The sequence below is a fragment of the Poecilia reticulata genome, linkage group LG2 (genome assembly GCF_000633615.1).
Source record: "Poecilia reticulata strain Guanapo linkage group LG2, Guppy_female_1.0+MT, whole genome shotgun sequence".
Classification (NCBI taxonomy): Eukaryota; Metazoa; Chordata; class Actinopteri; order Cyprinodontiformes; family Poeciliidae; genus Poecilia; species Poecilia reticulata.
In genome coordinates, this window is record NC_024332.1 from 1170268 (window position 1) to 1193175 (window position 22908).

Genomic DNA, 22908 nt, shown 5'->3' on the forward strand with positions numbered 1-22908 from the left:
CACTTGGAAAAGTTATTTTTCTTTTAAAGAAGAAGCACAGTTTAGATTTTTATGTATGCATGCATTTAAAAGTTATCATTTGAAACCTGGTGGCAGCATTTTGCTTTGGAAATGCCATAGTGCCTATAAAAAGTAATCACTACTATGTTTTACTTTCTTGCTGCTTTTACAAATAAATCATAAACAACAAAATTTTGGATTGAGGTCTGGTCTTGTTTTATTAACAAATATAGAAAGTTATTAACCCTACATTAATGTTTATTAAATATGGTAGGACCGAAGTCAACAATAAAAAAGAAAAATTAATTAATGTATATATATTTTTGCTCAAGGAACATAGTAACTGTCAAGAGTCAAGTCAAGAATATATACAATAAACAACAAAATGACCCCAAATGTAGCCCCAAAACAGAAAAAAACAGCAACTTGCGAAATCTTATTGTGAAATTTACAACCGGAAGTAAGGCTACGTGTCGTGGCTGAGTTGACGCAGGATGCTGCAAACACACACCGTCTCTTGGCGGACATGGCGGCAACTTGATGAAGACGGCGAGGGCTTGAAAAAGAAAAAAAGACGTCTGTAGCAGGCTGTAGCTAGGCCCCATCGCGCTGACACCAAAAGGCAACAGTTCTTCGCCATGTTGGAAGACGATAGCGCCCTTGTCCGCGCACGACCGAGGCCGGGGAAAACGTAAGCGCGTCAGTGAGTGTTTCTAAAAGCGGAGTCGCGGCTACGCAGAGGAGCGGAGCGGCGCCGCGCGGCAGCTCGGGGCGGACGGGAGGACAGCCATGGAGGATGCGGCCCGCGGTCGCAGGAGTCTGATTTCCCACCCGGCCCACGCTCCTTTGGATGGGAATTTCCGCTGAGCGCGACGGAAAGCCGGGACAACCCACTAGCCGACTCTTAAGGGGAGGAAAACGCGATCGGCTCCCGACGTCCATGACTGTTGCGGCAGAGGAGCCCCCACGGTGGAGTCGGCCGGTTCCCAAAATATGACCAGGGGTGCTGGGACGTGTTGGCAGCAAGAAGACGACGACGGCTTCCAAATCTGGCTCGAGCCCCCTCGCGACCACCAAAAGCCATTCACCGACTCTGAGAGGGCGCAGAGATGGCGACTGTCCTTGGCATCTCTCCTGTTCCTCACCGTCCTCCTCTCTGATCGCCTGTGGTTCTGCGCCGAGGCCAGGCTGGCCCGAACCCCGGACAAGTTCGCGTCCTCCCACCTCCGCTCCCCCCACACCCACTCGGTGCACATCAGCCTCACAGAGAACCCCCACGCTATTTTTCTAGGAAACTCCACCAAACATCTGTGTCGCCTCGAAACTCGCCACCGGGACAGTTCGCCCGGCGACTGCTTCGCCTTCGCGGATGCGGACGACCTGTGCCGCGGCCTCTCCGACAAGCAGGGCCCGCGGGTCGCTAACATGAGCGACTTGTACCTGTCCTTTTGTAACTCCTACTCTCTCCTGGACCTGTTCGACGCCTCGGCGAGCCCGGACAACCTGAACTGCAGCGTCCGGGCGCTGGAGGACGGCGACGCGACGCGATGCGGCGAGTGCGTCCAGGCGTACCAGCGCTACGACCAGCACGCCCAGGAGAAATACGAGGACTTTGAGCTCCTGACGGAGAAATACGAGCCGGGGGCTTATTCGGTGAGGACGTGCATGGAGCAGTGCAAGGTAGGTGGAGGGGAGGGGATGGAGGAGGAGGGGGTGATGTGGTGGCCATCTGTTGATTTGGGCCCGGATAGATGCCAGTTTTGGTCCTCCTGCTCCTGTCGCCATGGAGACGGGTGTCAGATCCAAGGAGACTCCCGGTCTCATTCATCTCCTCATTGTATTTAGTGCAGATGGAGGCCCCGCTAGTGAATCCCTTATTTTTTTATTGTATTTTTAGCGCATAATCTGCAATCGGCCTCAACCTATACAATAAGGCTGATAGCTTCTGCAAACATCCTCTGTGCCCTGTGTGTGTGCGCGTGCGTGTGTGTGTGTGTTGTCGCAGTCCGACAGGTGTTCACCGTGGCCGCCCTACTCCACATCGAGTGCAGTTTCATTAAAGTCAAGAGGTGGTTTCCCTGCCTAATGTGCCGGAAGTCCTTTTTTTTCATGTGTGTTTGCACATCAGCAGGCCGCCCGTCTCCTCTGGGTTTGTTTGATTTGCCTGCGGCTCAGTTCAGCACCGCGGACAGCGCCGAGCTGTTTCTTCTTCTTCTTTTTCTTTTTCTTTTTCTCCTTCTTCTGCTGAATGGCGCTACCCCGGCTCCATTCACAGAAGCCCTGGCCAATCCCAGATGGCCTCCATTCACCCAACTAGTAACAGACTCACATTGCATTGGCAGAAAAACTAAAGAATCTCCCAAAAAACTACCAGATTATCTGCCTTTATTTTTATACTGTTTAGTTTTTAGCATCTTTAGGATATAATGCGTTGCAAAACGTATTCCTATCCATTCAAATAAGACATTTTAGCATATTGTAACTCGAATGTTTCATTTATTTCATTGGGATTTTATGAATTAGACCAACACAAAGTAGTGGATAATTGTAAAGTGGAAAGGAAATGATACATGCAGATTGGATGGAAAGAATCAGTTTTTAAGTCTTGGCACAGATACCCGCTTGCAATTCATCTGGACTTTGACTAGACCATCATAACACTGATCCGACTCTATTTACATGTTTGTTTTTAGAGGATGAGTTTCTTCTTTCCGTCATAATCTCTGTTTTCCTGAGCTTGATTTCATGTTTTCATCCTCCAACAACCTCAGATCCGTTCTCAAGGCGCTCACCCCCTTGGCATTTGTAGGGAAAACAGTCATTTAGTCATGCTGCTAATTTCCTTAACAGTGACCATTATCCTTCACCTTAGTTGATTATAGGTTTTCTCTGGGCCTTTTATGTGTTACAGAAAGAGCAGCATGACTCAAACGGTAATGTGGCGCTCTGGTGGAGTTAATGGCTACCTTCCTTGGAGAGGGTTAGTGGTTTAAGTTGACAGATTCGTGCGTTTTCTCTGTGAGATCAGAACCCCCTCAGCCCTCCGATCCCCCACCTGCCGAGCTGCAAAGTGTGAGAACATTAAAGAAACGGATCCGGGCCGTACTGTCTCGCTCACCGGAAGCGTTTGCCAGGGGGGCGATCTCTGACATTTTTGAGTCGTTTCGTTAAACGAGAGCATCTCCGGCGGTCCGCAGGTGGTGCTTTGATTTCTCTAGCCTGAGGTGAAGCATCACACGGTGAACACGGCCGGCGTTTGCGGCTCCTCGCAATGGGATTCTCCATCATCTGACTCTCTGGAAGCCCCCCATTCATTCATTCACTCATTCATGCGGACAGAACATTGAAAAAAGCAGAAGTAGGTAACGACTCACAACGTCGGAAAACAATGAAGCTTCGGACGTTAACAAAGCCGGCCACCATTGAGACTTTTTCAAAAAGAAACATTATTTTTGCAATTTCCCAAACAGATAAAACAGATGTAATATTTCAGACATTAAATTCTGCTTTAAGTACTCTTACACCATGAACATTTGCACTTTTACGGTCATAAAGTCAGATTTTTACCAGAAAAAATCTGAAAAGTATGCCCTGCATTTGTAATAAATATGTTATGGTGATTCTAAATAAAAGTCACTTTATTATTTAAAATAACATCCATTCAAACTATTCAGCAATCAATATTTGATTGCTGAAGTATTTTGTGTGGTTGTTTTTAAATTATGAAGAATATGGTTTTTGATGTCTGTTAAAAATTAAAATGACATTTAGAGTTGTCGATGTAAGTTTGGTTCGCGTTTATCCTCGATTAATCTCCATATTATATTTTGGATAAAGATAATAATCTTTAGAACCAAATCATGTAGTCGGATCATGAAACATGAATTATTTCCACAGAAAATAGGAAAAAGTTTATTCGGTCGAAAATGTTGAAAATATTTAGTTTCTCCAGCTAACTGAAGGAAATTTCTAGTTGTCTTTTTAGTTTGTATGAAACCTTTATAAACTGAAGTTGGGTTTGTGTTTGAAGGGAGAAATGTACTTAAAGTTATCATGAATGTGAAGCTAACACATTTTCATTTCTACAATACTGAAAATAAAGACATAATAAAATATGTGTTCTATAATGCACTTATTATGTTTATGTCTGGTTCTTTATTGCCCATGTTTCTTTGGTTTGAAACAAGTTATTGTGGAAAAATAGAGAAAATTAAGAGAGGAAATAGAGATACCCTCTTCAAAATAAGAGCATGATGTTTAACTACTAAAGCAAAGATGTCAAACTTTATTCAGCTGAAAGTTTACAGAACAGTTAACTAACTTATCTGCAAAAATTAAGCTAAGTGTGCTAACTGTTTTCAGAGTTAGCAAAAAAGCTGTTAGCGCATTAGTGAAAGTTTACCCACCACTTCAAATTACACATATTGTTTTTATAAATAAATAAATGAAGCCATATGGAAAAACTGTGTGGAAAAACTTTATTTGGTTGCAAATTTTAATTTAAGCCACTAGATGCCACTATATCATACAAATACCCAAGTAATGTTTAGTTTTTAGCCAAAATATAAAGTATATTTTAAAGGCAGGACCTGCTCATATTTTGCATTTTGACTTATTTTGCTATTGTTCAGGTAGTTTATATTGAAAAACATGAAGTCATTTTATAATTTTTTTTGTAGAAAACAGACCTCAGGAAGTTGTATAATTGTCTGCGGCTACAGAAACTCCTCCAGCTGTCTCTTGGCTACCCCCACAGAGTAGCCAGGCGCAGTTTCTGTCAAAATGTCTACGTAGGATGGGAAAATTGCAGTTCACTCAACAGTCTGCCTTGTTTGTTGTAATTACTGTAATAACAATGATCTGAAATGATGCAAAAAAGTCACCTTTTTAATCAAATAAAACCTGCTTGTTCCCGGGAAAGACCCCCCAGCTGCCCTGAAAGCCCCTGTCTTCATTTTGGATCTCTCCAGGAGGAAAATGTCTCGGCGCCCGCCCAACATTATCTCTGCATGAGACCAAAATATCCGCACTTTTTCATAACTCATAATTATTTGACAAGAATAATGAACTGGCAGTGCAGGTGCCTGCACCCCGGATCCTCCCTGGTAATTTTACTCATTTGTGGATTTGAAAGGCAACTGCATGACTAAGTAGTCGCAGAGTCGGTGAAACTCAGCGGCTCTTATCTGCCTGCTTCTCCTGAAACCTTTTCTTTTCCTCCCCTGCATGTTCCTGCCACTTCTGACCCCGCTTTCAGTGCATCAGTACTCCAATCCCTTGCTCCACACGCTCTTGATATCAAACTGAAACACTGATCTTAGCCAGCGATGCGCTTAAGTGAGAAGGAGGACATAAGCCGCGGCGTCCTACGGCTCTAGATCCTTGTCAACCACACACATCGGCATTGATCTCAGCTCTTTACTGAGGGACGGGCAGCGGCGATACCAGGAAGCTGATCTCTATTGATTCACACTGAGCACTCTGTGTTTCCTTGTCCTTTATTTGATAGTAGGCAGCTCCTGCGACCCAAATAGGGCGAGTGGCTGAGCAGTGATGTCTCTATCCGAGCCTGTCTGACTGTACGATATGACCTGTTTACGGATTTTTGCTCATCTCTTCCATGGTCTTGAGATTTTATGGGTTTTGTTACAACCAGAAACTGCAATTTTAGTCTTTTTAGGATCTTGCGTGACCCTCAACCTACTGTCCCCATGGTGATACAGTGATGGTAGCATCATAAAAAAAACAAATTCCTACAAACTCCAGAGGAACCAAGCGACTTTAAAAGTTGCCTTGATAGTAAATACATTCCAAATGGGAATATTACTATTTTTCACATCAGTGCTTGTTGAACAGAGAATATCAGGAGGTAATTAACACAAGTTTTTATACAGTTTTATAGCTAATCTTATTCTTTATGGAGTTTTATATAATGTCCCACTCTGGGTAGAACATTACCAATAAACAGTAATATTCAGTAATAAAATTAGTATTTACCCCCAATTACCAACCTTCTGCTGTCACATCCAGGTACATTATTTCTATTTTGAGTGTTTTGACATCTTTAACGCCGGATATGTTTGGCCTGGCTCTGTATTGTTGTGATATTGAGCCCTGAATGCTTTCACCAGTATCTGGCCTCAGTTGGCCAGCATTAAACATTTACAAGCTGGGGGACATAATGGAGCATTAAGCAGCCAGAGAGACACCTAGTATTGCTAAAAGGAGAGCAAGTACTTCATTTACATTCATCAGAAACCTCCGAGGAATACTAATGCGGTTTGGTTGGAAACCGATGATTACCTTTGTAAACCTTTTGGGACTGTTTTTATAAAATGATCTGCTGCCAAACTGTTGGGGTATCTCTGAAATCTTCAGGTTCGGTGATGGTTCAGGAGTTGCTCTGCGTTGCCTCAGTTGTATTGGCTTTCATTCTGGATCTGGCCGGTTGACGTTTGCTTTGTGTTGCACCGATTTTTGCCTGTACACATCAAACCGACTGTGAGAAAGGAAGGGGATTGCATACAGGAGCTGCTGCTGCTGCTTTGATTTGCTCTCACTCACCCCACAGTACCTCCCACTTGACAAGACGCAGGCGAAGAAGTTCCACACAAATGTATCATTTAGGGGGCTTACTAGAGGATTCACACTTTTGTAAATTTTGTCTCGGTGCAACAACAAACTTTAACGTCGTCCCTTTGAAACCGAGCCTGCTAAGCCTTCAGTGCGTCGGTGACTGACAGACTGTTGCAGCTCATTGCACTCCCTGCCTGCCTGAGTGTTTACGAGAACCCACAACGGTGCACTCACGTGGGTTTTCCGCCATTGTGGCTTCCTGCGGCGGTTGTGGATGCTGACCTTGGAGGGGTATTTGTCCCCGTGCAATGCCTGTCCCACTCCGGGACAGCCACATTTATGAATGGGCCGAGCCCTGAGCTGAATGCTAATGAGGATGGGAGAGAGGAGACAGGACTCTGCTGCAGCGGAAAGCTTGCTGTGAGCTGCTGCTGTCCGCCGGGGAGCGGTTCAGATCCACCTGAAGCAAAACAAAATATGCATACAAAGGTTAATGTAGATGCTTGTTGATCTGACTTCTTTCACCTGTGTGGCGTTTTAGTTACAGATGAGTCGTCTATCTGATAATGTTGTCAACGAAGGCTAGCGGTAATCGCTGTTGATAGGAACATGACTGGTTCTGCTTAAGCTTAAACTAAATTTCCTACAGCACAATTTAGATTACTTAAAATATTTCTAGCAACATCTCCCATAATGTTAGCATTAGAAAACACTTTGACTACCACCAAAGGAAAATCAGTTTTCTGTAAGTTAAATAAGTCTAATGCACCATTTTTACTTAAGCTAACCATCTCCAGCTAGCTAGCTGTGTTTGTTTTGCCATGAAGTTGCTGCAGACATTCAAATGGATTCAGTAGCCTCTTATGTAGCACTGAGCCGGATTCGCATCAGCATCTGGACTCTGCATTAGCATTGCCGTTACATTGTGAGTAGCATTTTCTGCTAGGTAATATGTAGACATTCTTTTAATGTAGCTTTGACTGTATTTATGGATGTAGGCAGTTGTGAGCACCGCTACCTAAACAGTTAGCTGCCTCATCCCTAAAGCACTAATGATAAACATTAGTCCTGCTATCGCTACATTGATTTAGCAACATGGTATTTAATGGAAGCTAATGCTGAAGTAATTCTACAGCAATGCATTCTGGGTACAAAGTAAATATCATGAGTGGAAGAAATGAAACTGCTGTGTAAACAGTCTTCACCCACTTCGAAATAAGAGCAGGAGCATAAACGTGCAACTATTTACTTCAACACAGATGTCAAACTTTATTCAGCTGAAAGTTTACAAAATGACCAAATAAATTAACGCTTTAGAATTTATCTGGAAAAATGTAAATATGTTTTTAAAGTTAGCAAAAACGCTAATGTGCTAACCGAAACATTGGGGTTTCTTCCAAGCCTGCCCTGTGTTTACCTCCATCCATTTTCCCATCTACACTAAACTCCTTCACGTTCCAAACATCACCACAGCATGATCCTGCCACTACCGTGTTTCATTGCTTCATCTGTCGGCTTTGTCTTCTTCATTTTGTTCACTAATTATGTGACTTTTTTTTTTAAAGCAGTTGGTTGCCCTGAATTTCATTTAAGCACATCAAGTCAAGTTACCAAATACACACTTCACACTTTTCAGATTTCTTGGTTAAAAGTGACGTATTGTTTTTTACAACTTTACAATTCTACGCTACTTTGAGTTGATTTATCACATCAACCTAATAAATACATAGAAGTTTCTAATTGTAACTGATAAAATTATGTTTTTGTTAAAATGGGAACAATACTGTTATTCAGATGTAAACTTTTTGCTAATATCCTTCAGGTTTTTGTATTCAAAATATCACTGTAGTTATTCACATGTAGTCCAATTTTTCTCTGGTGAAAAATAATCATATTAGCTGTGTCAGGAAATTATTTTTGCAGAGAAAGTATGTGTGCTAAATTTATGTGTTTGTCTTTTCTGGATGTTTCAAAGAGGGAGTGGCTAAGCTGCATCAAGTGATGTCATTTCCTCTGTCGACCAATCAGGGCTTGGCGCTCGATTCAGATCTGCTGGCAACATTTAAATTTGATTAAAAACGAACGGTCCTGACTGGGTAGATAACCCGTTTAAAGAAGACACTTTTTCATAGCTGAATATTAAATAAATAAATGTAGATCCCCATCATGTACCTTTGCTTTCTTTGAATTACTGTATGTTGTCCTGAAGAAAACACAGACAGATGTGTCTTAGTGACTAATTCTTTCAAAAATCCTCCCCGGAGATGGCTCGCATTTAGCTGCCAAGCTGTTCTCCTGTTCAGGCAATAATGGAACATGCAGAATTTAATTATAGTCAAAACATTCATTAGCTTGCCTTCATAAACTGTGAGAAAATGAAGATGTTTCGAGCAGGATGTTCTTTTCCCATGAAAAGGATCAGACTAATGCCTTCATTCATTTAGTGCGTGACATCAATTAGTGTGACGGTGCTATTGTCTGCGTACATATTTAAGTGGATTGTTTTTGCTGGGGCAGATATGAGGCTGAAAGCGCAGCCCCGTTGCTTTGTGTTAATGTTATTTCATTACACAACAGAGTTTGGCTAATAAAACGTGTATTAGACGCGGGGTGGGGATGTTTGTAGAGCGTCGGGGGTTTGTTGGTTACTCTTGCGTGATTATGACCTGTTTTTCCTATTAATTCGACCATATAGACCTATTTATATCCAGGCCTGGTGTTTGTATATTCAGATTGTCTGCTAAGCTCCATTAGGATGATTGAGGATGATGTTGTCTTGTTATAGGAATTGCCAGCCACAGAATATTATTTTTTGAACTTTATGTATCTCTTTAAAACCTCAGTTATTAAGTGTAATCAAAAAGTAGTGTATAATTGGAAGGAAAAGCAACAAATTCTCCAAATTTGGAAATTGAGTACTAATTTTCAACTATACACAAAGAGAGTAACTATTCTGCTAATCTAAAAGAAGCTTAGATTAGGAAGTAACTAGCTTGTACAGCTAGTCTAGTGTTAAAAACTTAAGAAGAGTGACAGGTGGCACCTGTGTAGTTTGTGTTTTGGCTTCTTTTAATGAGGGAATTGTTTAGTAGCTTCCTTTCAGCTAGCTGACCAGCAGTGTGCAGCATCAGGTGGAAACATATTTGCAATAAAAAAAAGTTGTATTTCTTGACTTTCTATTAAAAAATGGGATATTGGAGATAATTTATACCAATGCTGCTCAATAATCAAAGGAAAAATCTTTATTGGTGTTACATCAAAGTCTTTTTGCAGGTTTTTATTGGTATTTTGATGATCTGTCTGTGGAGTTGAGCTCCAAGTCTTTGCGGCTTAAAGGCCTCCTTACAATCACCAGATTCTCTCAAAATGTTAATATTAGTTTCAGTTCAAATGAACGAATTAAAAAGATTAATTGAACCCAAATCTACCGGGGGTATGAATAAATTATTCACAAAGCCAAGCTATTTCTTGTAGCAAAGCCAAGAAAAGTCTTATAGCTTTGGCTATTTCAAGAAGAAATAAAAAAGGCTCAGAAAGGTTGCAAAGGTTCTTTATTCAAATGTGACCTAAAGATCCAACATGGCCGCCCTGTATGTAAAAACTAATAAATAGCAACAATACAGCAGTTTCTTAGCTCTGTTCTTAGGTTTTTGAAATCCCAGTGTTTAATCTTTATTGCTGATGTTATTGAACTGAGCATGAATCTTGTGTTTGGGTCTCAAGCTACCAACCAACACAGTTACCATTGTAGCTCTGTATTGTTTTTGTATTCTTCCGTATGGTACATTTGCTTGGCCAACTATTGTGTTCTGAGGCAGCTTTTTAGACAGAATATCTGCTGGTAAAGCTCGATATCATTGGTTAAAAATGCAACAGTAACAACTTTACTGCTGAAAACAGAAAACTGATTAGCATTAGCAACTTCCCGAACCATAACGTTGCAGACGAAACACGTAACGATCTGGCTGAGAGTTATGCTCCATTTAGCAAGAATGGATTGAATGTCACCCCATTATCAGAGCCACCAACTGTCCTTCCGATCCTCCTGCTCGACCTCCTCTTCAGAACCTCTCCTGGTCGGATCCGCAAAGTGGCCACCTGAGCTGAGAGCTGCTGTACAGCCTGTCGAGACCCTTCTCCCAACTCTTCAGTGGCGTTCAGATTAGAATAGCAGTTGCAGCAATTTGAAGCTTCTTCTCATTTCCCATTTGGTTGCATCAGCTTTCGTGCTCGACTGCAAATATTTTGTCTACCAGATTTTTAGAGGAAATAGTTTGTCCAGAAGTTAAATGATTGATTGTGTTGCGCAACAGTTGGTTTGGTTTAACAATTTGGGAACCAGATGACTATGAGCAAATAGTTTTCAGTCTGATAAGGCTTAATTATTAAATAGATAAAGGATTTAAGTCCAGTACTAACATATTTGCACTGCACACATTTGAATATACCTGTGGAATAATATCAGATAAGATGAGTTTATTAACAAAAACATGAATTATTTCAGTTAAAATAGTAACTCAACTAAACAAGGAAATAAAAAAATAATGAAACTAACCTGCTGAAAGTAAAGCAGGTTGAAGAATAAAAACAACAATCATTAAAAATGATGAAATTATGTCACATTTCAATATGAACTGGAATGAGAAACCAAACTGGGAATCTGAAAATGAACCAAATTAGCCTTTAGCTAACAAAGATTAGCTTACATCGCACAGTAACACAGCATAAGTATAATATAAATTGTTTGGGAGCGTCATTTGTGTGCGACAGCAGCGACATGAAGTTCTTCAGCCAAATCAATAAAAGTCATCTTAGCGTAGCATTAACTGCTACGATAACGAATGCCATTTAGCACATTTTATGGACAATTTTAAGTAGTTTAATGTGAAAAGAGGAAAGGAAAAACTCGGATAAAACATACTGAGCTCACATTAAATGACTTTACTTATAATTAACCTTATAAAACAAATGTTTACACCACAAGCCTGCTGATGACATGACCTGTTTGCACTCAAGCAATTTACAATCCTGCAATACAGAGTGCAAACCAAATGTTTTAATAACCACCTGTCATGGTACATTGAGCAGTCTGATGTAAAGTTGTATATGATGGTTACAGGATTGTATAAGTACTTCATTCTGGGATTAATCGTTTTTCTTCATGGCTGGGTCCCAACAGTTTTAAAGATAGGGGTCCAAACATTTATGATCCCCAGAGGGAAAACTCTGGATAAAATTTTTCCAATCCACATCATTACTTGCTCAATGATACCCGATATGAATTATAAATGAATCTTATTTCCTTCCACTGAGCCAGCATCTTAGAGCTTCATCATTTTTATTATGGAAGTCTTTAATTTTTGAACATAATCATTCTATACATTTTTTGCACCGTCAAGGACTGGGATTGTTCTCATATGAAGTGGAAAAGGAGCTCTGCATTAATTTCAAAAGTTTTTACAAACAACTTATTTTTGCCATAGAATATTAGTAAAAAAAACACATTTAACTGTATATTTTGTTTACTTATAAATGTATTTCTCTTAGATTATTCCTTTTGGTTTGTAGACTGGAAAACACAAAATATTACAAAGTATTTTTGGTCTAATTTCTAGTGCAAATATCTCATTTCACCTTAAATAGACAAAACTAACTTACAAATAACTTTTCAGCAAGAAATAGAAGCTGAAAAGTAGAACAAGACATTTTAACTTACATTTTATTATTTCACTTTTAACTTGTACTTTTTCATCAATATTAAGGAATTATTTACTTAAAACAAGCTCCTATATCTTGCTGAAAAGTTACTTGTAAGTTAGTTTACTTGAAATAAGATGGAACTACGACATTCACACTAGAAACTGGACCAAAAATACTTGGTTTTCTCTGCATTTGTGTTTTTTCAAACATATTTTCTGATTGCCTGAGAGTAAATCTTTAATCTTTTACAAAAGTTATGATTGCTAAAATTATTTCTTTTCGCTAAAATGTCAGAGTAATGAGAGTGGAAACCTTGTTAATTTGTTTTTATTAAACTTGAGACGTTTATATACAGTAATATTAGGCTTTTAAACAAATTGGTCCACAATTTGAAGCTCTGTGTCTTCATAAACTTTTTATTTCAAGAAATCTGAGCAAAATGGAGGCACAACACCTCAAACGTATAATTTCCTTGCGTGACATCATGAGAAAAAAAATCAGGAAGAGAACTGTAGATCTCCGTATATCTGATTAATCCTTGAATGCAGTTGTTCACCATAAAAATGTCCAGTCATCATCATACGCTTTATGTCTCAGAGATACACTGTTTTCTTCCTTTTTATGTATCTCAGCCTCAGCAGAAAAGCAAAAGACCTCGCTGAAGAAAGCTCAGGGTTGAGCGTGGTTCACCTCCAGACATTTATCTGTCCATCTTCACCGTAGAGCAACGTCTCAGGTTGGCCGGTTTGGTGGATGAGTTCATGCTGGAGTCGCTATCGGTAGGGAAACCACTGCGACCTCTCCAGCGCTCTCCCTGAGCTCTAATCCAGCTGCCAATCCTCTAAACCTGCAGAGTTGAGGCTCTGCTTCAGAGCCTGGTTCAACCTGGGTGTCATAAGCTTTGATTTCGAATGCATGTGTTTGGTTTTATTTATCATAAACTGATTCAGAGCTATCATATTTTTATTTTTTTAAATTAAGCCAATTTATTGTGACGCAGAAGCAGGTAGACGGCAAATCCTCCCATACACATTCATGATCGTGTTTTCTCAGAACGAGTCTGCGAAACATGCTTCAGGGAAATGGAGCCGCTTATCCCAAACTTACCGTATTCTCATATGAAAGTCAAACGTCTCCAGACCCCAATAACACCGTGTCCCCTGAGGTTCAAGCTTTCTCAGAGCCTATCAGTAGAATTGATGGGTGGTTAATCATGCTGTTTACTGACTGGGTCATTTTAAAACATCTCTTTGTTCTGAAAGATTGTACAGTAAAGTCCAGATATGTTCGTATCCCTCATAGAATACATTAAAAAATATATTTATTCCACCTTGATGTTTGTTTCTGAAATGGGCATCTCCGAAAGATAATAAAATTGAAATTGTAGAGCAGATATTTGAGCTTTTAAGATGCTAATCATCTGCTTCTTGTCTTGTACACAAGAATAATTGACAGCACTAAGACCCTCCTCTGATTGGTTGTTTCTAATTTGGCAGTAGAACCACAGGGAGGAGGCAGAGCAGTTGGATATTATCCTGTCATGTCAGGACATGGTGACAGTTTTAATAAATATGTTTAGAAAAACATCCTGTTGCTTTAATTATTAATGGAAAGATATTTATTGGCATTGCAGCAATGAAACCGTTTATGTTATTTTAATAGTTTATCTTTGGGGAAGTGGAAGGCCTCCTTGCCTTTGTGCAATTTGACATTTCGAAAATAAATTTGCTGAATGAAAACACACAAATTTTGAAAAAAGCCTCAATGGAAATAAATTTTTTCGCATCACGAGTGACATTATTAACAACCAGCTGTTGCCACTGATGGAAACCACAAAGAAGAAAACAACCGGAAGTAGTTGGTGGATGATGTTTTAATGAACAAACTTATTCTAGTGTGATTTTAACGGCGTTACTTATCTAATTGAAACAACGCAATTGCGAAATTGTGTGGGGTTTTTTTTTTCAACATTAGCAGAATATTGACAAAGCTTTGCGCACATTTGCAGTGGAAACGCAGCTAATATGATGTCGGTGAAGCTAAAAGATGGCTTTAGACCTAAAATCTAACAATTGTTTTGGACTTCGCTGTAGTTGGGGCAGTTTTTCTGTCTCATCGTCAACTTTTTGGCAGGTTTTCTCCCCCGTATTTAGATTCATTCCTCTTCTCATAATTTCTGGCCGGTTTTTATGCTCATGTTCACTGCAGGAATGGTGTGTTCAAGGCCCTGTGCAGTATTGGTTTTCCTCCTTCACCTTCCTCCTGCCGCTCTCCCATAAAGCCAGATTAATGACCTGCATGACTAATAGTTGTCTCGTCGACAGACTTTCCTGTCTCTCGACTTTCCGGAGCACATTCCAGCTCCTCCACATCAACCCCCGTTGACCCTGTTAAACCGAGGAGATGGCCGGACGAAGACGCAGCAAATCCACCAACACGGGTTGCTCTGAAATTGCACACCGTTTAATTCGATGGGGCCGCTCTGTCTCGGAGTCATTTTCCAGAGCACCTGTATACAGTATGTTACATCAGCGGGGAATTGGATGGGAATGAGTGTGGACATCAGCACGGGGGAAGGCAGACACTGTTTGCTTTTCCTGCCGGATTATCCGGCGGTTGCGTCAGCGGCTTGAGGCGGACTCTCGGAGCGAGCTGGAAAAGCATCAAAGTCCTGCGTCAACAACATTTTGTCAGGGTCAATTGTGTCTCTTTTTTGTTGTGAACACATGAAAATGCTCCCACGTTTCTGGGCATTGTTGTGGCAAAACGCATTAGGCCATATGTGCCAAACTCAAGGCCCGGGGGCCAAATTTGGCGCGTCGTAGCTCTTTATGTGGTCTTCTAGACTCCAGAGGGACACATAAGTAGAACCCTCAAGATAACAGCTGTGTGTTCAAATATTATTTGATCAAATCAAAGCAGTTTTGTCCAGTTCCTCCAGTCCTTTGTGGAAATTCACTCACAAATCAACAAGATCCCCACATTTTCTCTGGAGTTTTTTGCAAAATTTCTGCAAAAAAAAAAAAATAATAAAATGGTCCAAAATATTGGGTTTAATTTATGCTAACTCCCACCTGCAGGTGGCAGTATGTCTGACTTCTACTACACTGCTGCCTCAGCCTTATTTGATGTCAAGTTGTCGTCCGAGTAACAAAAAGTCACATTTACAAATGTTATTCTCTGTCGAGCCAAAAGGTAATAATCAACTAACAATATTTAAAGTTAAACAAATAAGGTGGTTCCCCATTAACTTTAACCAACCTTACCTTAACGCTAATATCTCAAAATTCCTTATAGGTTTTTCTGAATTTACCCTTCAAAATCAGTGATTCTGATTGATTCTAGTCACAAAATCCCAAAGGAACTGATAGTTATTACTGTTTTATTAGTTTATTAAGGGGTTTTAGCAACACATTCTGGAACAACCAGAACATTCATGATCAAGTGGATGAGGCGACCCCTTTTGTTTCCCCGCTGTGAGGCTTTTCCACGTCAGAAATCTGCCATTCTCTGTACATTACGGAGCCATGGAAAAAGATAAATAAATAAAACGACGGGCCCCATCATCACACAAAGAAGCGCGGCTGAAAATAGCCCAGGTAGTGCGAGAGCCGCTTCCTGCTCAACCAGAGCTGTGATTTGTGCGAGTGGTAATGATCTGTGTCATTCAGCTTCTAACTGGGATCTCACTCTGCAGCTGACTCACATGCTTTTTATAGCCGCCGCCGTCTCTTGTCATTCCGCTTTATAGCCGCCGTATGAGTGAGTGAGTGTGTCTGTGTGTGTGTGTGTGTGTTTACGTGTGCGGAGAGACCGTCCTGCTGGGAACAAAACGGAGTGTTGATACTTCACAGCAGGTTCAGTTAAAGTTTTTACAAACTGTCGGAACTCAAGCCAACACGCTTGGCTCACTTGGCGCCTGATTTGCGAGGTATACGCCATTGTACTGATAAATGCGTGCGCTTTATTAACTTTGTCACCTCTTTCACAAGATTTTGCTATAATTAAAGCTCATGGAGGCAGGTGGAGCATGAGAATGTTATGTTTGCTGCTAATATTGGTGAGGAAATGATTATATGTGAACATCTTAACCTTCTTAAAGTTTAATCTTTGAGAGACCAAACAAGCGCTATTATGCCATTATCACTTAAAAAGGGTCTCAAAACAACAATATTATAATTTATCGTCCAGCAAAATTAGGTTTTGTGACAGACACTTAAAATGAGCCGTTTTCTGGTTTTACTTTTTTATAGATATGTTTGAGTAAAATGAACATTGTTCTTTTACTCAATTAATTACTGACAATATGTCACTGAAATCTCAAGCAAAAATTTTGTATTTATTTGCAGAAAACAAGAAATGGTCAAAATTGGGAAAAAGATGCAGCGCTTTTAGATAAGTTCATCTTAATTAGAAACAATAATACCAATGTTTTAACTCAGTTCAGAAATCAGTATTTGGTGGAAAAACCTTCAGGTTTTCAGTGGAGCTGGTCGTACTGTAGCATTTGTAGAGGAATATCTTGTGGCTGCAGATCACTTGGAGCTACTGTGTGCTTCTTATATAATGGAAAACACTGTGGAGAAATGTTAGATACCACACCTTAACATTCCCTTTAACCACACCACCAGTTCTGGTTTGGTTTGATTTCTCTGCAAAACTCAAGCTTTGAAGGCAGACGTAGTAATGGGCATGTTGGGTCTGGAATCAGCTGAGCGCTGACCAGCTTAGCTCACTGCTTCATCTGCGCCTCTGGGCTCCGGTGCATTGTTTGAAGCAGCCTAAGCTGCATGGCGACAGAGACTCTGAGTGCCAGGTTCCCATTCACACTGATCACACATTAGACTGATCAAATCAGACTCCAGGCCTGCTTCCTGACTAACTCAATTTGCTCTTGTACGCTTCCCTTTTCACGCTGTGCACACACACACACACGCACACGCGCACACACACACACGAGTTGCAGACCTGGATGCACTTCTTTTTTCTTTTTTTTTTTAAATGTGCGCGCACACAGACAGCAAAAGCCGGCAGCGAGCGGGGCAGCACCCATTGAGCTTTAATGAAAAGCAGAAAAAGCCGTTACCTTGGCAACTGCCTGCATACATCTTCAGGAGGACCCAGATTTCCTGTCTCGCAGCGGCCGTATTGTTTTGGTTCTCTTTTGAAAGCTGCGGCATCCCTGGATGGATTGTCTCACCGCTGGGAGAATTTATGCAACACCATCTTAAATTAAGCAGCATTTGTTTAATTGTTTGGGGGGGACAGGAAGTCCCGCCCACTTTCTATTAAAATCCTTACCTTGAACGTCTCAGACCAGTTGATCTTTTTAGTGATTCTTAGCTGGTTTCCCCTCCACGCTGTTCAGCTGTTGAGCTCTTCTACAACAAGAACAGCTGCCAAACGCAGAGGATCATGGGAATTAATCTGGCTGCATGAATCATCCACAAAAGCCCCCCTCTAACACAGCAAAAGGTGTAAATGCTATAGTCTGAATGGACAGAACATGTTTTTTTCACCAAGGCAATAAAAGCACACAGAGTTGACCTTTTTTTTTTTTTTCGTTTTGCTTTGAAGCGCCCAGACATTTCCTCCATAAAAGCACACATGAAGTGTAAACACGGCGTCCTGCATGTCGGCAATATATTTGATTACACAAAGCACACTGCTCTTCCATTATCATTCTCATCACCGTCGCCATAATCAGATTACTCTAATTATTATAATTGTCTGCGCAGGGTTTGTTATCTTTGTTTGCTGGCGTAAACAGGAAGCAGATCCGAGTCCCCATGCGGGGACCGAGTTCCCGCATGGGGACTCGGATCTGTCAAGGAGGAAGATTTATCTCTCTGTGATTCAACCAAACATCCAAACCGCGAGGAACCTGACGGCGAACCGTCCCGCCTTTCACAGCGGCCTCTGTGCTGCTTTGATGATTAGCAACGTTGGCAACGTGTTCTCCGCTGAGGCGTTCACAGCAGTAAAGCTTCTTGATTTTTCTCATTTTGCCACCATTAAACAGCAAACTTTACATAAGTTCCCATTAAAATACGGTAAAGAGAGCTTAATTCTTAAGTTTTTAACTTACATTTGAGTTCAAATTAAAAGATGTGCATTTATTTTCTCATTGTTTGTAGTTAAGTCAGATGAAACTTCTCTTTTTTTAAGTAGTTAGAATTGCCAACATTATTTCTATTTGGTAAATGTCAGAAAACTCAGTGAGAAAAGTTTTTTTTCTAACTTTTCCAAGGGCAGCTTTGGCTACTCTGTAGTAGCTGCTACTGCATGAATGTGTGTGTGAATGGGTGAATTTGGATTTGATAAAGCGCTATAGAAGTACAGGCTGTCTTTCATTCTCGTTCTTTTACTCATTTGTGGCATTGGTTCCTTCCTTGTTTCCCTCCTTGTCTCAAAGTTCTGTCCTTTTTGCCTTTCTTCTGTAATTCCTTTCTTACATTATATTTCTTCAATCCTTGTGTCCACACATCCTCAAAGTTTTCAATTTGTGTAAATAAGGCCATAAAATGTAAATAAAAAGTATTTAATACATTAATCGCAGGTTTTTAAAGTTGTCTTGACAGGACTGTTTAATCTTGTATAGTCTTTGTATTTTTTTTTCTAATAGGCGAAAGTTTGAGTCGCAAACATGTGTTGATATATCACATAAAATAAAAAAAATACTTATATTGTGAAAAGGTTACTATTGACATTTCATGTCAATAGTTTTTGCTACTTTTATTGCATATTTAAGTGCGAGAGAGGCCTTAATGATAATTTTGAACTCTACATTTTTAATCAAGCATTTCAGCACCAGGTATTATTTTATTATTTATTATTATTATGTATTATAAGCCTGGCGGGCCACCAGGCTTTACTTGTGCCCCACCAGGCTTAGCATTGCTTATTTTTTAAAGTTTTTTTATTTTAAAGTTTGCATTTTTTAAGACTTTATAGTTGGTGTTCAGGTGTTAATCTTCCAATCTTTTTGGTTACTCTCACGTTTTATTTGTCTGATATAAAAGTTGTACTTGCTGATCTGAAACATTCAGGTGAAACAAAAACAATAGAAATCCTTAAGGATGTAAATACTTTTTACAGCACTTTAGTCTCCTATGATGGGTGCCTCTGCTGAATAACCATAATATAATAACAGCTAAAACTAAGAACGATTCCCGACCCGGTTTTGGCTGCGTCACGTCTCCATCTGCTGCTCATCTGATAAATTTGTCCACCTAATGTGACTTCCTGGCTTAAGCTAAACCAAAGGAAGCTCTTCCTGGAAGGAGAAAACCCGCTTTGGCTTTAAACCGCAGTGACACACACCGAATCGAGCAGAACGCCTGCAGTAGATCGCAAGCAGCTGGTTAGCCTGGCTATTATCTCCTCAGCTTTCACTGCATTAAATGCTGGGTTTCCATTTTGCTTGTCAAAACATTCCTATTAGATGGTAAGTGGATTAAACAAGCAGGTAATTACAGCTTATTATGAAAAACAAAAGTCATTTGGCTCCTGTTTGGATGTGATATTAACACACGCAGGCCTAAGATCCAGCAGAGGCAGAAAACTTCCTCCAGTCCTCCAGGGGATCATGAACCTGCATCTATTTATGTCATTTTCCTCCCTCTCTCTCCTTCCTCCTCCTCAGATGGCCTATAAGCCCTGGCTCTGTGCTCAGTACTTCCCCAACATCAAGCAGTCTTGTAAGAGGAAGATACCGTGCCATCGGTACTGCCTGGAGGTCCAGCAGAGCTGTCCGTTCATCCTGCCCGACAACGACGACCTGATCCACGGCGGAAACCCCAGCTTCATCTGCACAGGTTAATATGCATGTGTGAACCCTGGCCTTCACTTCCTACACCTCGTTTTTTTTAGTAAACATAATTTTATGAAATGATTCAGAGAATGAATTCATGCACTGATTGACTCCATGGTGTCCCTGCTGGAAGTCGCGTTTCTGAAGGTTTTCTGATGACATCTAGTGGCCGGAGCGAGAACTGCAGCGAGCACCCAAGGACGTTTTGAAAATTGCATGGATAAATTGAATTTGGCTTGTCTCTCTGTATTTACTACAGTTTATTCAGTTGTAACTAAACCACAGAGGAGCAAATGTCGCTTGTAGCTGGTATCACTCCCTATCTGAGGGAAGACGAGCGGCGTTTTCTTTTACTTTCAGTGCCGTTTTAGCATAAAAATGTCTCAAATAATGTTTAGAAAGCAACAATTTGGACAATTTTTAATCTGTTGTGAATTTTCCTATACTCTAAATTATGCATACTGGCTCAAATATATACATATATATAAATGTCCTCTAATTAGATTTTTTTAAATTATCCAGTTCCATAGATTCACTGCAGATCGAACTCATCACAATTTTTCATACTAAATGTATCTGTAAATGTTTACTATGAAGCAATCCATACATAAAAAGAAAAGGAAAGAAATGAGTTAAAAAGTGTAGTTACTTCTATTTATGGATTACTTGGGTTATTATCAACACCTGTTGAAAATTTCATGTCAATAGTGCATTTAGAAATATGTTCACTTTGAAAAATACAAATTTTGCCTGCTATATTTTATAACCAGACACATCTATGCTTCAAATCTGTGTAAAACTTGAATGAAGTTTCTTTCTTCTGCTAAGAAGAGCGGTCGGTCAACTTTTCAGGGTTAAATTTAAGTGGGGTGTGTGTTTATTTTTGAGCCTGCATGTAAAATTCAGACGCTGCCGATCAGATAATTTGAAAACTAAAGTTCCAGCCTTTGCTTCCGTTTCTCTGTTGTAAAATTCACTGAAGACGGTTTACATCCGCCTTAAAAAAAGGATTAAATTCTTCAATGTAACCCTGAAACATTGCTATAGATGGGTGTATGTAAACGTTTGACTTTTCATGCATCCATCCATCCATTTTCTTTACACACTTGTCCCTTAGTGGGGTTGGGACTTGCACTATTCATTTCAATTCAAAAGCAACAAGGCCACACAGTGATACACTGGACTGAAAAATAGAGCTATCTCCAAAAGCTTTGGCACCCACACAGCATCTGGTTTCACTTTCTTAACTTCAAGCTTGTTAGCAGGTTGTTGATTGTGTCTGCTTGTTAAAAGTCTCGTTGCAGCCCAAACACAGCTGTCATCTGTCAACATTTTCATCCCGTGTCGTTTCTTTCCCAGGGCTCCTGGGAAACCATCCATCAGACGGCGAGGCGGAGTGCTGCGACGTTCGATGGGACTCCAAAATGGACAGCCCTTCAGGCAGCACACTTAAAAGGACTGCTTCTTCCTGCCAGCCCGAGGGGGCTTCGGTCACTTCCGCCGCCAGCCCGAGACTGTGCAGCGGGCGACTGAAGATATGCCTGCTGGCTCTCGTCCTCCTACAAACTGTCATCATCATCTCAGCCTCGCATAACTCTACGTTGCTGGACGTGGCCGCCATTTTCTCGCCGGAGGAGGCCGCTCCGAACGAGGAGTGAACCCCTCGATGGGGGGCGTTGGGGAGCGGGGTTATGGCTTTTTACAGTGTCATGGCCGCCAGGGACGCATCTGGCGAGACGTGCCAGAGATGTCACCGCGATCTGCTGCCAAACGAAGCGTCAATCACACAACGCGGGAGGGCTTGAACTGGAGATCTCTGGGCTGGGAGCGGACATCGACCCAACCGAGATGTTCGGGGACCACGCCCTACGAAGAACTGACCTCTTGCCACTAGAAACCTGCTCATTGTTTCTATCTCATCCAAATGTTTTCTAGCATATCGTCCCCGTTTTCCTCCCCCTCCTACCTTCCCTCTCCTCTGGTTTCAGTGTCTGGATGGGTGAAACGGACATTGACGACGTGTGCATTCCAGCTCATCGTTACCTTTAGATTTTTGCTGCACTTTTTCCTCCTGGGTGTCAGATTATTTTGACGTTTCCACGCTGTTCTTCTCTCAATCCTTCATCTCCATTGGTGCGCCATTCGTGTTGTTTGCTCAAGGGCCTGTTGGCATCAGCTCATCCTTTAGTTGTGGGTCATGCTTTCCCTCAGAAATGTGGTTCTCCTGTGTTCTGTTGTCGAGCTTATGTTTTTTTTTTCTACTGGATCTTTTGTGAACCCCTTACAACGGCACATGCCTAAGCATTTTAGGACCTTAAGTGCTCTGAGACTCGCTTCCTCCTCTGACTTGTTCTGCAGTTGGATAAGTTGGGAGTCAAGTGGGAAAGTTGGTGATACTGCAACTGTCCGAGGCATTTTCTTTGACTTTTTTTTTTTGGTCTTTGACGGGACGCTGCTTGTTCTAAAGCGTTTAGTTCACCTTACACCACAGTGGCTCGTCTTACTGGTTAAATTGGTTGTGTGGGAGAACGCTGGAGTTGGAAAAGGCCAGAACACAGGGAGCCTCACTCATCAACCATGAACCTGTCTCCATAAATAGACTTTTCCCACCAATCGGTTCCACTGCTTTGCCAGAGATGGTGCAAAATCCACTTCTTAACTGGTCCAGTTTGGGTTTTCACAACCAGAAAACAACTCTTATTATTTATCTCAGTATTCCTACAAAACAAATGCACGAGTATCCCCATCTTAGTTATTAAAAGTTATAAACAAACTCCAGATTTGACTATAACAACAGACAGCTGGGACTTATTAGAGCA

The 22908-nt window shown here is 41.0% G+C and overlaps 1 protein-coding gene across 1 annotated transcript; it reads left to right on the plus strand.

Moving 5' to 3' along the window:
- The first annotated feature begins 263 nt into the window (after positions 1-263).
- Positions 264-22908, plus strand: LOC103476498 (transmembrane protein FAM155A-like). Its single transcript, XM_008428903.2, has 3 exons — positions 264-1680; positions 19922-20093; positions 21449-22908. The coding sequence occupies exons 1-3, from the start codon at positions 994-996 to the stop codon at positions 21745-21747; spliced, it is 1158 nt and encodes a 385-aa protein (XP_008427125.1). The 5' UTR covers positions 264-993; the 3' UTR covers positions 21748-22908.